The sequence below is a fragment of the Pseudorca crassidens genome, chromosome 9 (assembly GCF_039906515.1).
Source record: "Pseudorca crassidens isolate mPseCra1 chromosome 9, mPseCra1.hap1, whole genome shotgun sequence".
Classification (NCBI taxonomy): Eukaryota; Metazoa; Chordata; class Mammalia; order Artiodactyla; family Delphinidae; genus Pseudorca; species Pseudorca crassidens.
In genome coordinates, this window is record NC_090304.1 from 32,925,105 (window position 1) to 32,937,158 (window position 12,054).

Below are 12,054 nucleotides of genomic sequence, written 5' to 3' on the forward strand. Positions count from 1 at the left end.
TCTTATTTATTATCATATCATCTTTTGATTCTTTTCTTTATTATTTCAGGAGAACTAACTGATACTGCAGAGAGGAAGAGAAGCAGGCAATATGGCTGACATAGTTGCACATTCTGTTTATCACATAAAGTTAACTGAAACAAAATCTGTTTTTCCACATCAGTCAAAACCAACTGCTACTAATGAAGGAGGTGGGGATCAAAATTTTCATTTTTACCAGGCTAAAATGTGAAGGAGAAAGTGGAGTTTTCATTCTTTTCAGTGCTATCAGTAAGATTTCACCTTTCTATCAAGTACTTTCTAAATAAAGTATGCCCCCTGATAAATCCATGTCATATAGTTTTATACCATTTAGTTTATTTTAGTTTTAGTTTCTTAGCCCTCTGCAGAAAAGCGCAGGAGGCAGAGAATTATTTTCATGCAACTTGATTGATAAATGCAGCCTTGGTATGTGACAAGATTCTCACCTATTAAATTCATTTATATACATGTGAAAATGGGTGTTATTTTTGGCCAAAACATCACCATCTTTCCATCCTCTTGACTTCAGCTGCAATGTCATGTTAAGCAAGTGCTCAAGAGATCAAAGGGTTCCAGACTCTACAGTTTCAAATAGTTTCCAAATTTTCAGATAGAAAGCATCTGATTTCCACATTAAAATGAAAATTCTTTGGCCCCTTCCTCAGAGAATCTAATCTAATCTGTCTACGGCAGGGACAAGGAAGTAGCCTTTTTAATAAGCATCCCAGGGGATTCTGATTTAGGTACACTGAGGAGTGTACTTTGAGAAATACTGATCTGAGGAAACATATATTTTCTACATAGGAATATTGAAATTAGCTTGCAAAATTTTGTACTTATAATAAAGGCTTCAATTTATCTGGTTTAAAAATAATGAATTTCTTTGGCTGCTTTATTTAAGAATGTTTTTAATGTAGCCTGTCCCACCTCATGCAAACATGCAGCTATTTGCCAACACAGTCTAGTTTCAGCATTCTTGTTTATAAGTTTTTTTCTTCAGTGTGTATTTATGCAGAGATTACATTTTATAGACATCGGTATAGTTTCATTCACAAAACGATTCTCAGAAAAATGAGCTAGGATCTGACCACTTTCTAGCTGGGAAAATACGGGCTAATTATTTAATATATCCAAAATTCCTTCTCCCTAGTGATAAAACATGTATAAGTATAATGTGTTGCAAGGAAGTAAGGGTTGAGTGACAGAGACTAAGCATCTAGCACACTGCCAGGGCAATAATTAGTCCTCAACATTAGTGGCTGAATCTGTAACTTACATGTTATATAAAATACCAATTGAAATAAAGACATACAAACAAAAAATCCATACATAAAAAAATCCCTTTTACACAAAAGGGATTCAGTATCTTTCAATATTTTTCTAAATTGTAGTGTCAGAAAAAAAAAACAGTTTTCCTCCATTCTTATGTGAACTTTTTTTGTAGAATGAGCTCACATTTCATTTTGTGGTATCTGAAGGAAAAAGCTACATGTTCTCAACAATATAAAGCTTACTCAACCATATCTGCTTCTTGCCAACATGTCACTTAACTTCTTCATGCATTTTCTTGTTTCTTTTATAATTTAAAGCAGCCCCCTCCCCCGCCTTTTCTGCTCAATGCTAAGAACTTAGCTTACTGCAAAGACCAGAAATGAATGACTGCCAGCATTAGAAAAGATAAAATTAAAATAACAAAAAAAAACAAGAAAAAGAGGAAGGCTAGTGATTGAGGACTTTCCTTTCTACTCCTACCGTCTCTGTTCATGCACATAGCATTCAAAGTTCCCTAGGGTGCTAGGCTTTTTATTTCCCTCGGCCACTCCAGCCCCTTCTCCACCATTCTATGGAGATCATGACCAACCTTACCCATTGTGAGACTACTTAATTTTAAAATCCAGAATCCTCTACTTGTCCAAAGGATTGTTGGTGTTTATGCTGTCCTACTTCAAGATACATCTTTTTGGTCCTGCCATCTTTAGGTCAACTCAAAAAATGAACCTTCTTTAAAGGAATTAGTGTGATATGGTAATATAATTTCAATAACTATATTTAATGTTTAACTGGATTAGCAAAATTATTAGCAACATAATTTGGAGCTTTCAGACTCAGAATAGAAGCTAGGTCATGTCATACTAGTTTTCCATACTATTTTCCTTGAGGTATTGCATGTATTTAAATCAGTGTTCCTAACTGGAATTGGTTACCGTGATTTGGAATTGACTTTCACATTGGTCTCAAATCATCCACATGAGCTTGGAGGAAAATACATTCTCCATTCAGGGGTTTTTTGTTGTTGTTGTTGTTTTTCATCTGTAATAAGGGAGGATAAGGCTGAGTTCCAAAATCTGTTCACCAACACTTTTGTCTTGCCTATACCAAGTAAAAGTTTTTATTAAGGACTGCTCTTTCTGAAATGCAATACACTCTGGTAGGGTAAAATCTCTCTAATCCTTTCAGCCAGGTAATGTAAATTGGCAATATACTGAGTTGTATTTCTCTGTGCTAGAAACTATTCTTTTTGTACATTAGCTTATTTGATCCTCTTGACAAATCTATATGAGAGAGGCAATGTTATTGCCTTTTCATCGATGAGAAAAATGTGGCTAAGAGATGTTAATTGACATTTCTAAAATCATTTAGCTAGTAAAGCTGACTCAAAGTCTGTTTGATTCCATATTCTTTGGATTTAACACATATGACACCACAAACATTTCCTGTAACCCCTACCCCATTCAACTCAAGCTACTCACTGAGTAAGTGCTTCTAGATGCTCAGAGTTGTGTGTTGAACAGAGTTAAAAGATGGGGAATTAATTAGAAACCCTTTTGAGGATAAACAGGAGGAAGTCACAGAAAGTCACATCCTCCATAGGGATATGAGATAAAGGCTAACCCAGAATCTACATTAGCCTTTGCCGATACCTTAGCTCAGCTGAAAGGACTGCTTTGGAAGGCAGCAAGTCATCGCATGCTTTTTGTTCCATTTTTCCTAAGGAGCATTCACTGAGCTCAATTCCCTCCTGACCCTACCCCTAGAAGAATCATATCAAGAATAAACTACAATTTTATTATTTTGGCTGTGTCAGTCAAGAACTTTGAAATTCATTTAAGGAATTAATTTACTTTGATTTTTAATAAAATAATTAAATGTTGATTGCCTGAGGTATCCAATATAAAATCAACACACTGAATCATAATAATTTCTACATATAGTAATAGCTAACATGTCTTAGGATTTCCTGAAGGATGAAGAGTACAGCTATATGCAGGTACTGAGAGAGAACTTAATATACTTTCTTCAATCTTAATGGCCCTAAATATTGGACATTATTATTTTCCATTTTATAGATGAGAAATTTAAATGTCAGAATGGTTAAGAAACCTATCCAAAGGCAGGGAGTTTATGATATGTATGTGTAGAACAAAATCTATTACCACTTTGCCCTAAAAAATGTTATATAACTAAAAATTGTATAGGCTATTATGAAAGTATAGAGACATGTAAACCAAATGAAATGTAATATCACCATAAATTAAAGCTAGATATGAACATATTTAGGAACTCATCTTTGTAAGATAGTTCAGTATGCTACCCATTGAACAATACTACACAGTTGCAGTATAGATTTAATAGGTGAGGAATATATATAAGCAAATATCTCCCAGGAACTACACTTATAGGAAAAAGTTTCAATGAAAAGATCCCAAAGGTACCAAAAATATCACCTTACAATAGAACTGAAAAGCCAACAGTAACCACTATAGGTGTATCTCTTGCAAGGTGAATTGTGCAAAGTTGAGAACTCATTAGTGACTTTGCTTTGGGTTTTGAAAATGACCTGGAAATCTTTTTTAGGCCAACTCACTCTTCAAAAAACAACTGAATACAGGTGAACAAATGGTGTTCAGCTCATTATTGTAATTCCCTTTGACTATAGCACGTTGTTCTATCATGATTCTACGTGGCTGGAGAATTTTTTAAATTACCTTATACTCTACAATAACTAGAATAGTTCTGGATATAAGGTAGGTACCAACTATACCAATGCGTCTTAATTACAGAAGAGATGACATGGAGAGTAATCATATGATAGAAGAGAGAGAGCACTAGGGAAAGTTCTGGGTTCTTGTTTTGCTTTTCCTCTGTGGTCTTAGGGAAGTCTCAGTCACTCTGGACCTCAGTTTTCTCACCTCTAATATGAAGGGCTTTGGATGAGAACACAACCTTGTATTCACAGCATGTTTCCCAATAACAGACTCTTTAAAGTACACTCAAAGAGATTAAAAAACTCGAAAGCGGCACCAAGCAAGTCAGACGTAATTTGCAATGCAATCACTACCTATGGTATAACGATGTCTCCTAGTATTCATGAAAGCATTTTCAGAGCACAGTGTTTATTTGGTTGAATTTTAGATTGTGTCTGAATGGAATGGTTTACTTTCGATATATATATTTTTTGCATCTTATGATCATGAAGCAACATTTCTAAATGTCTCAGTAAACATGTGCCCCTTTCTGATGCAGACTTAACATGATCTATGTCTTTTCTTTTCCCTTAGCAGCAAATTATACCCCGTTCTATGATCCACTCAATTGACATATAATGACACATATGCATACACACACAGTAATCTATGGCAAAAATATACACACTTTTTCATTTAATAGTCAGAATTTCATAGCACAACTATGAAGAGTTTATGATAAACTATGTGCAAACTAGTTGAGAGTACATGATCTCCAAAGCTCTTTTCAAAATTGGTTTACTATAAAGTCCCTTTTATGTGATGATTCTTAAGACATATAGCAGTTGAGCTTTTTCTATATCAGCAGTTCTCAAATTGTTTTCAATAGTAGAAAAAAAATCTACATTTTCTTCCCTTAATTTTTCTAAATGTTTCTACCTTTTATAGCTTGCTGATGGATGATGAAATTGATTAACAAGTAGAAAATAAAGTTGTAGAAACTTTTATATCAATCTTGCCTATGTAGCTTGAAAGCATCCTTTTTTATTCATTGATGCTTATGCTCACGGCTTTGATTTGATGGTACAATTTATGCAATTTAATTAAATTCACTTGTAGCTATATAAATTAAATATTGCTAATCATACACTTTTGTGCTAAATCATATTCTATATGGTAAAATTAAATATCACAATTTTTCATGGTGTTCACCAAAGTGCACAGTACCATCCAGGAACCAAAACACTTTTCAAAGACCCACCTGATTTACCAGGTAATCCTCATTATTTCTCCTGCTTCCCCTCTTCTTTGGCGATCTTTTCTTTCTTTTGCATGACGACTGTCACTCTTGTTAATTTTGTGCCGTCCAATTTATTTGCATCCAAGTTTTCATTTATTCTGCTATGTCCAGATCAATCACAGATACAAAAATTTCATGAAAATAATAACTATATAGTAATAGCTGCACAGGCTAACCTCTGTTAAGTACTTACTATGTTCCACGGAATATGGTAAACTCTGTTTTTAGATGAACTCATTCAGTCTTTACCACAGTCCCCCTCAGGTAGTTCCTATGAGTAGTCCTATTTTCTACATGAGAAAACTGGATAAAAAGGCTAAGCAGGGCTTCCCTGGTGGCGCAGTGGTTGAGAGTCCGCCTGCTGATGCAGGGGACACGGGTTCATGCCCCTGTCCGGGAGGATCCCACAGGCTGTGGAGCAGCTGGGCCCGTGAGCCATGGCCGCTGGGCCTGTGCGTCCGGAGCCTGTGCTCCGCAACGGGGGAGGCCACAACAGTGAGAGGCCCGCGTACCGCAAAAAAAAAAAAAAAAGGCTAAGCAATTCACCTAACATCATACAACTAGCAAATGTTGCATGATACTAATGTCAATTACAAAATATCATTTCTCTCATTGTCCTCGGTAAAAGTTATTTTTGATATTGCTTAATTGACTTTATTTGCTCTTTCTTCTATTCACACTTCAAACTTTAAAACCTTGTTGTTAATATTTATCCAACTTTACCTTATATATAAATATTTCTGAATGTGACTAGATTATAGGTACATGTATTTGTAACTAATATATTATTTTATTGCCTTATGTAACAACTGATTTATTGCCAAGTACACTTTTGATGTGTAATAATGAAAACATCAAAAACATTTCTGAATGTTATGAAGATAAGTTCAAATGGAATTTTTTGGATTTTCTAGAGAAGAAAATTTAATATTAAACATTATCTGTTTAATCAGGTTACTTAAATGATTTTGTCCCATTTATTAAAAAAGATTTTCCTCTAGAAGTCAGTTAAAAATAGCACACATGCACCCACAACAACACAAGCGCTCTCATAACACACATGAGAAAGCATAATTTCATTACACCCATATACCGCCAGTGGTTTCAGTGATTTTTCCTTCCTGGTTGGTAGGTCAAGTTCTCCCTTTCAATTACATAGAGTTTGGTCTGGGACAATTGTACAGTCAATTCATAAATGTTTGCGGTGTCTCTTTCATTAATTATAAAGAAAATTTAGTGCACAAAGATATTCCACAAATAAGTCATTAAAAAAACTGCTATTGTAATTAGGCAACTAAGGCCCTGAAAAGGGATTTAAAAAGTCAACACATTGGGTTTCCCTGGTGGCGCAGTGGTTGGGAGTCCGCCTGCCAATGCATGGGACACGGGTTCATGTCCTGGTCTGGAAGATCCCACGTGCTGCGGAGTGGCTGGGCCCATGAGCCATGGCTGCTGGGCCTGCGCGTCTGGAGCCTGTGCTCCGCAACGGGAGAGGCCACAGCAGTGGGAGGCCCGTGTACCGCAGAAAAGTCAAAACATTTTTGCCAATATCTTGGCCTGGAAGAGACATTTCTCTAACTCAATTACACAGAATGGAGAAATTCTTACAAAGAAATGTATGCAGGGTCATGTAAAGGTGTGTACGGGGTAAGACTCCTTGTGTACTTGGCTTGGGACAAAAAAAATATAATACCTCAGATCAATTTGGGGGAATTAAAGTAAGACTCCTTTGGATATCAAATTTATTTGCTTAAAAATGAAAATTTTTTGGTGCTTATTGTGTTTTTATTATGACTCTTGTCTTTCCTTTATCCTATCCATCAACTTGATTCTGAGGAGAGATTGAGGCACAGAGCAAAGAGGAGCCTGGGGCATCTTCAATATATAGTACCATCTAAAAATACATTCCCAAGTAAACATGTGGTGTGACTGCTGATCAGAGGGCCCAGGACAGACCTGTAAGGTGACTCCTGTTGGGAGGACTATAACCGACCATCTGCTTAAAGTTCTTGCTTGATGGAGAACCACCAGAAGTCAGTAGACCTTCACTCCTCCCCTACCATATTCTCTCCCCATTAAGTCATTTAAAGCCAAAAGTATCAAGAGTAGAATCACAGCATAAAGGAACAGAGGTTCAGCAGACTAAAGTACAAGCCTTCTCCAGCACTCCATGGGTCCCTTTTCACCAAGAACTTCTGAAGATTTTTTCACCCTACTATTCCTTTCAATACCTGTACTACTTCTTTCTGAAGTGAATTGCTGGCTGCCTTGGAACAGCAATTTAATGCTTCTACAGAATAAGGCTATTTAAAAAGTACAGTTATTCTATTCTGAAGATATGTTCGCTTTCTTTGACCACATTTATTTGTGTACAGGTTAAATGGATTTCTGCACTAGCTACATCATTCATTAAATTAACTCTATTTTTTTTTGAATTTATATATACTTTCTAAATAGGAGAGACAATATGCCAGGAAATTACAGCTCTTTCTACCTCTAGGGGTTCAGCAGTAAAACAGAGAACAGTTCTTGGCTATTGTTGAAGGTGAACATTTAGCTTTCTTTCAGGACAAATGAAGTAACTCTGACTGGGGGGGCATAGATGTTGTTCGCTTTGGTGAAAATTACGGAATTTTTGTGCTTCGGCATATAAAGTTGCTACAGAAAATGCAGGGATAAGGAAAAAATAAAAACAGAAAGCTATTCAAAAATTCGTATTTAAAAGACAGAATTGTTTTAGAGTTTTCATCCCTGTGGGTAGAATACTATTTTATGGTAACTATCTTTCTCTAATTGCAGCATTTACTTTAGTGAACACATTCATTAACCTTAAAACAGAACTGAACTTAGACCTATTGGAAAGATAATAGCAAGGTATTAAAGAGCTATGCCCAGAAAGAGATGTTGAAGCAAATAATTTTTTTTTTTTTGCACCCGGAGTCTCAGATCTGTGTTCTCCACACTTTGAAAAGAACTTAATAATAAAAGACAAGTGATAACACCCGAAGGCAATAGGAAAATTTAGCAACTGCCACCCTCTGCTAGTGCATTCAACACAATTGAAGCATGTGAAATGCCTTTTCCTTCACAAACAGGACCACTGACTACGAAATTAAGTTAGCATAAGTCTTTGGCTAGAAAGCCTACTGTCACAGGTGGTCATGGTTCAGCTACACAGTTTTTCTCAGCCGGGCAATAAGCGCACCTCTACTAATGCAACGGTTCTCACAAACCTGTTCAGTTTAGGTTCTAATGTGCACATTAACCAAATGCGTACAAGAACTCTTAAATACTACAAAGAGAATGGCCTTTTGTTAGAGTCCATTGAAACATGAGCTCTTCTTTGCAAAATGACATATTGATAGTACCCAATTCATTGTCAAGTTCTCTTACTGTCACAAGGTAATCTGGGTATCCAGTACAGTAAATTGTTACCGAGTAATCACAATAATAAGACATGCCACCGATTAGGAAAAGTTTCGCTTTTTTAAGCCCAGCATGCTCTTTTGGTTGAGTTGGCAAGAGGGAAAATTTAAAGAAGACTTGTCACAGTTTTCACATACAACCAACACTGCAGAAGTTTCATATCTAAAGTAAACTAGGAACGACTAATTCGATTTTTGTTGTGAAAAGTGCATTGACTATTTTTTTTAATTTATCCTTATAAAAATTAACACTTTTATAAGGTGATGGCTCTTTGTTTTTGTAGTATATAACCAACATTAAAACTTCGATTTCTGAGCCACTTAAATTATAGTATCCTTAAAAAGCAAGTGTACTTTTGGAACACTAGAGATTCACTGTACTTAAAAATCATTGTGGGCAGGGCTTCCATTGTTTAAATATTTATTATTCTCTGCATATATTGACAGGCATATACTTAAATGTCCCAAACTTTGAGAATTTCCTTTCTCTAGAAGAATTCACAATTATTAACCACAACACAAGAGTTCAGAGTAAATAGCAAGACACTTCAAAAAATAACAATTATGCATGATTAGCACTGAGTGTAGAGCTAGAAACAAATATTAAAATGGGCTGTTATTGGAGCAAGTTATTATAGTACCGGGAAGCAAACTGATTTTAAAACCATCTGCCGTTTGTGAACTCAAGTGACAAGCAACCTTAAAATAAAGAATACAGCTCATATTCCATTTTAGTCTGGGAAAGTCACCTGGGCTTTGTTTGCAAGCAGAGACTAAGTTCATCAACTACTGGGGCTAAACCAAACAGTCCTCACACTAGAAGGAAAGTTTGGTTACAAGAGCCTGAAAGAGGGTGTGTCAGTTAGGAATGGAATCAAGAATTTTGCTGCCCTGACTTTTCATACATAATGAGTTTCCTTCATACTTCCCAATTTCAGAATTAGATGTAATCCTATTTCCCCTCTTCATTTTCCAGCAGAAACATAATCACATAATGTTTCCATTCACATAGATTTGAAAAGCTCCTTATCCTGTGTGGGTCATTTTATTTTATAGTAGCCAAGGCAGAGAGGTTGCTGCCAGTATGTTCAGGCCATGCAGAATAAAGGCTCAGTCCTGGGCAATGAAACAGTCCACCTTTGTGCTGCTCTTGTGGAAGAAGAATGAAAACCCATCACCAACTTTGGGACTTGATCAACAGTGGGGAATCACAAAACTCTTTTCAATCAACGCATTTTAAACCTCCACTAAAAATAGCTCCTCTGTGCTTGGGCTTAAAGTCCCATCTATGGCCAGGGATGGAATACAGTACTTAATTGTTTCTGACTACAGTCCTTGCATCAGCACTCTGAGAGTGTCTTCTAACTTTTAATCGTCTTGTGTGCTCTTTAATTAGACCTGTTCACAAGACAGCCAAAGGAAAGTGCCTACCACTAAGCCTACTCAAGACATGAAAACAGTCTGATTCACAAGTCCAGGAACTTTGTGCAAGGCTAACCATCTCCCAAGATTTGTCATTTTTCTCTGGTTCCCTGTGCCTTAAAATGAGACACACTTGGGGGAGGAGGTAAGCGCTGTGGCTATTAAGACAGCTCCGTTGTATACAGAGACTGTCTGGTGACATTACTCTCCTTGTCTAATTTCCTTTCTTTATTTCGTCTCTTACCGCGTGCTATCTGTTTGCTACTACTAGCGCTGGAGGGAAACATGGCTTTGGAAGGAACACTTGGTCCCTTCACTGGGAGGAATACTGAGGATTTCTTTAAGGGCTAGGATAACTAGGAAAGGGCTCTACTCCCTCAGAAGGATTTCAGAGCCCGAATTATAGAGAGACCCCCCCTAACTTAGACAGGAGATGCAAACAGCTGAACTGTCTGTCCTTGGCCTCCACAGGTGACCTGCGGTTGGACCAACCTACCGGCAACTCCTCTCAGCTCAGGTCACTCACGCTCCTGGACTCACCTGGTGCTGAGGACCAGCGCCGGCAGGAGAGGCAGCAGGTAGTGCGCTGGGCTGAATTTCATGCTTGTCACCTGCCGGGATCCTCCTTTCCTCGCTGCCTGCGCTCTCCCTCCTCGTCCTCCGGGTCCTGTCGCTCCTCAGTGCCCGGCTCTGTCCCTGGCCAGCAATGAGCCCTCTCCAGCAGCGGACGGAAGGAAACCGACAAGCAAACGGACGGACTCCTTGCGAAGGCAGGCGCTGAGAGTGGGGAGTATCTTCGGGAGTGATGTCACCGGCGAGGCGAGCCCTGCCCGGGATTGTTCGCCGCCGCAGCTCCCGAGACCCGAGGGCGCGTTGTCACTCGCGCTGGAGGCGGCGCGGGGAGAGGGAGGGGGTGCCCAGCGATGGACCCGCGCGCTCCGGTCAACGGGCTGCACTTACCCAGCTGCACGCCCGCCTGGGGCTGATCTTTTTATTCCCGCTTCTCCATAGGATGGGGAAGGGCGAGGCGGGGGCCAGGAGAGAAATCTAATCTGCCAGTAACTGAACCGGCGTTCGCGGCAGGAGGTGAAACAGAATTCACTGGGAAAGACTATCGGAGGCTAGAGTCATAGGCAGGCGCCCCTCACTTGATTAAACAGTGTTTGTAAAAACGTTGCTCTGGAGAGAATGTTTAAAATATTATTCTAATTAAAAATGCATAATGACTCGTTTGATGTGAATGGAAGGGCAGTAGGAGCGAGCAGCGTCCAGAAATGCACCCTGAGACCGTATTGCCATTGCAAGCTTCTTAGTCCGCAAGCGTGGACTCTAAAGAGGTTTTCAGACAGTTGAGACGTCTGCTGTTTCTGTGATCTGAAAATTTCTGACCTTCCTATAATTTCAATGTGACTCTGTTTGTACCACCAACGGGTAGTGGGGTTGGAGTTGGTGTCACAGGTTCACTCACCTAAAGGGTGGCTTTTCTTCAGGTGAGGAAACATAACTGAGACAATCATCAGAATGTTAGTAATTAACTCGGAGTGGTGGTATTGGAAGGCAGAAGATTTTATCTGTCATTTTTTTCTACAGTTTCCAAATTTTCGTTAATGAACATCTGATATTTAGTAAGCTTTATTTTCAAAAATTAATTAGAAAAATGAAATAATAGAACTCTATTTTGCAAAAGTAATCCTAGAAAATAGTGCCAACTTCATCTACTAAGATGTTCGATTCTAGGATCTTTACAACAAGGGTATTCTGGCAGGATAACCTTGTTAAATAAATGTTTGTAAAGCACTACTTCATACATTGTTTCATTTGATTGTTTCAAGAGCCAACCTAGAGAAATATAAATAGCCCCTATCATAGAGATGAGGAAAGATCTCATCAAGATCTGAGCTGTATTTTTTTTTTTTTTTTC

The 12,054-nt window shown here is 38.0% G+C and overlaps 1 protein-coding gene across 4 annotated transcripts in view; it reads right to left on the minus strand.

Annotated features, from left to right (window-relative positions):
* LUZP2 (leucine zipper protein 2) overlaps positions 1-10,806 on the minus strand; it is a 449,267-nt gene extending 438,461 nt beyond the window's left edge. For 2 of the 4 annotated variants that reach the window (XM_067749587.1, XM_067749584.1), the window contains exon 1: positions 10,674-10,800. In XM_067749587.1, the coding sequence (XP_067605688.1) occupies positions 10,674-10,735 (62 nt within the window). In that variant the 5' untranslated portion in view covers positions 10,736-10,800. Of the gene's footprint in view, positions 1-10,673 lie in introns of all 4 variants that reach the window. The other 2 variants (XM_067749585.1, XM_067749588.1) reach the window with 2 other exon arrangements.
* Positions 10,807-12,054: the final 1,248 nt, after the last annotated feature.